Here is a 1,010-nt window from a genome sequence, read left to right as displayed (position 1 = left end):
CCGCCTCGCCCCGCCGGTCAATGAGCTCCAGGAAGAACGTCTCCTCGGAGAAGATGGGGTGGGTGAAGATCTGCATCAAATACTCCTGGGCAGGGCTCTCTGTGGTATCAGTGCCTGGCCGGCCCTTGTCTCCAGATGCTGTGGTGTCCAGCAGGATGCCGAGCTCTGCCAGTGTGTGGGGGTCCTGCCCAGCCCCCTGGATCTCCTCCGCTTTGCCCCCCTGGCTGTAATAGGTGGAAGGGGGTGTGAAGAACCTCACACCCCGCTGCTGCAAAGCCCTGGTTGTGGCGATGATATCAGTGGTGTGGAGGCCAACATGCTGGATCCCAGCCCCACCGTGCTGCTCTAGGAAGGTGTTGACTTGGTTGGTGCCATCTTCTGAGAGGGGCTCAGCAAGGATGAGCTTACAGCCATGTGTTGGGGCACCCTGGGCACTCTGCAGTGCGAGGAGCAGCATGCCCACCCCCTGCCCCCCAAGCATATATCCCTCGGCCGGCCTCTCCTGCGAGTTCAGCAAGAAGCGACGGAAGCCGAAGCAGCGCTGGTACCAGTCTAGAGCCACCCGGGTGCCGCCCCGCGGGCAGACGTAGGTGATGTGGTCAAAGTGAGTGATCTTGAGCCCGTGTCCTATGGCCAAGGAGGCTCCTTGGATGGGCTGGAAGCCGGGCAGGAAGGGTCCTTGGTAGCAGGATCGGTCCAGAAGGGTATGGCTGATGTTGCCCACGATGGAGCTCACCACCCCATAGGTGACTGAGCCATAGTCATCCCTCACCTCAGTGGGGGGCACCGGCAGGGAGCACCCCTGGCTCTGCAGCTGCTTGCAGAGCCCTGGCACGTCATCCACCTCAAAGCAGACGTTGGAGGCCGTACCCAAGGTGAGCCAAGGGTCCACATCGTAGAGGAAATCGTGGGAGGAGGTGCTGGCAGGCCCCGGTGCCAGACGCTCATTGACGAGGAAGACAGCAGACCCCTGTCGCAAGGCCAGCTGCCGGACCCGCGGCGTCTCCCGC

The 1,010-nt window shown here is 62.6% G+C and overlaps 1 protein-coding gene across 1 annotated transcript in view; it reads right to left on the bottom strand.

Moving 5' to 3' along the window:
- Positions 1-1,003, bottom strand: part of HPDL (4-hydroxyphenylpyruvate dioxygenase-like) — a gene marked incomplete at its 5' end in the record, with an annotated part of 1,216 nt that extends 213 nt beyond the window's left edge. Inside the window, one exon of the mRNA XM_010135175.1 lies at positions 5-1,003. Coding sequence (XP_010133477.1) covers positions 5-1,003 — 999 coding nt within the window. The remainder of the gene's footprint in view (positions 1-4) is intronic.
- Positions 1,004-1,010: the final 7 nt, after the last annotated feature.

Source organism: Buceros rhinoceros, unplaced genomic scaffold, assembly GCF_000710305.1.
Source record: "Buceros rhinoceros silvestris isolate BGI_N320 unplaced genomic scaffold, ASM71030v1 scaffold26214, whole genome shotgun sequence".
NCBI lineage: Eukaryota > Metazoa > Chordata > Aves > Bucerotiformes > Bucerotidae > Buceros > Buceros rhinoceros.
Note: the sequence above shows the minus strand (reverse complement) of the source record. Positions and strands in the feature narration are given on the sequence as shown.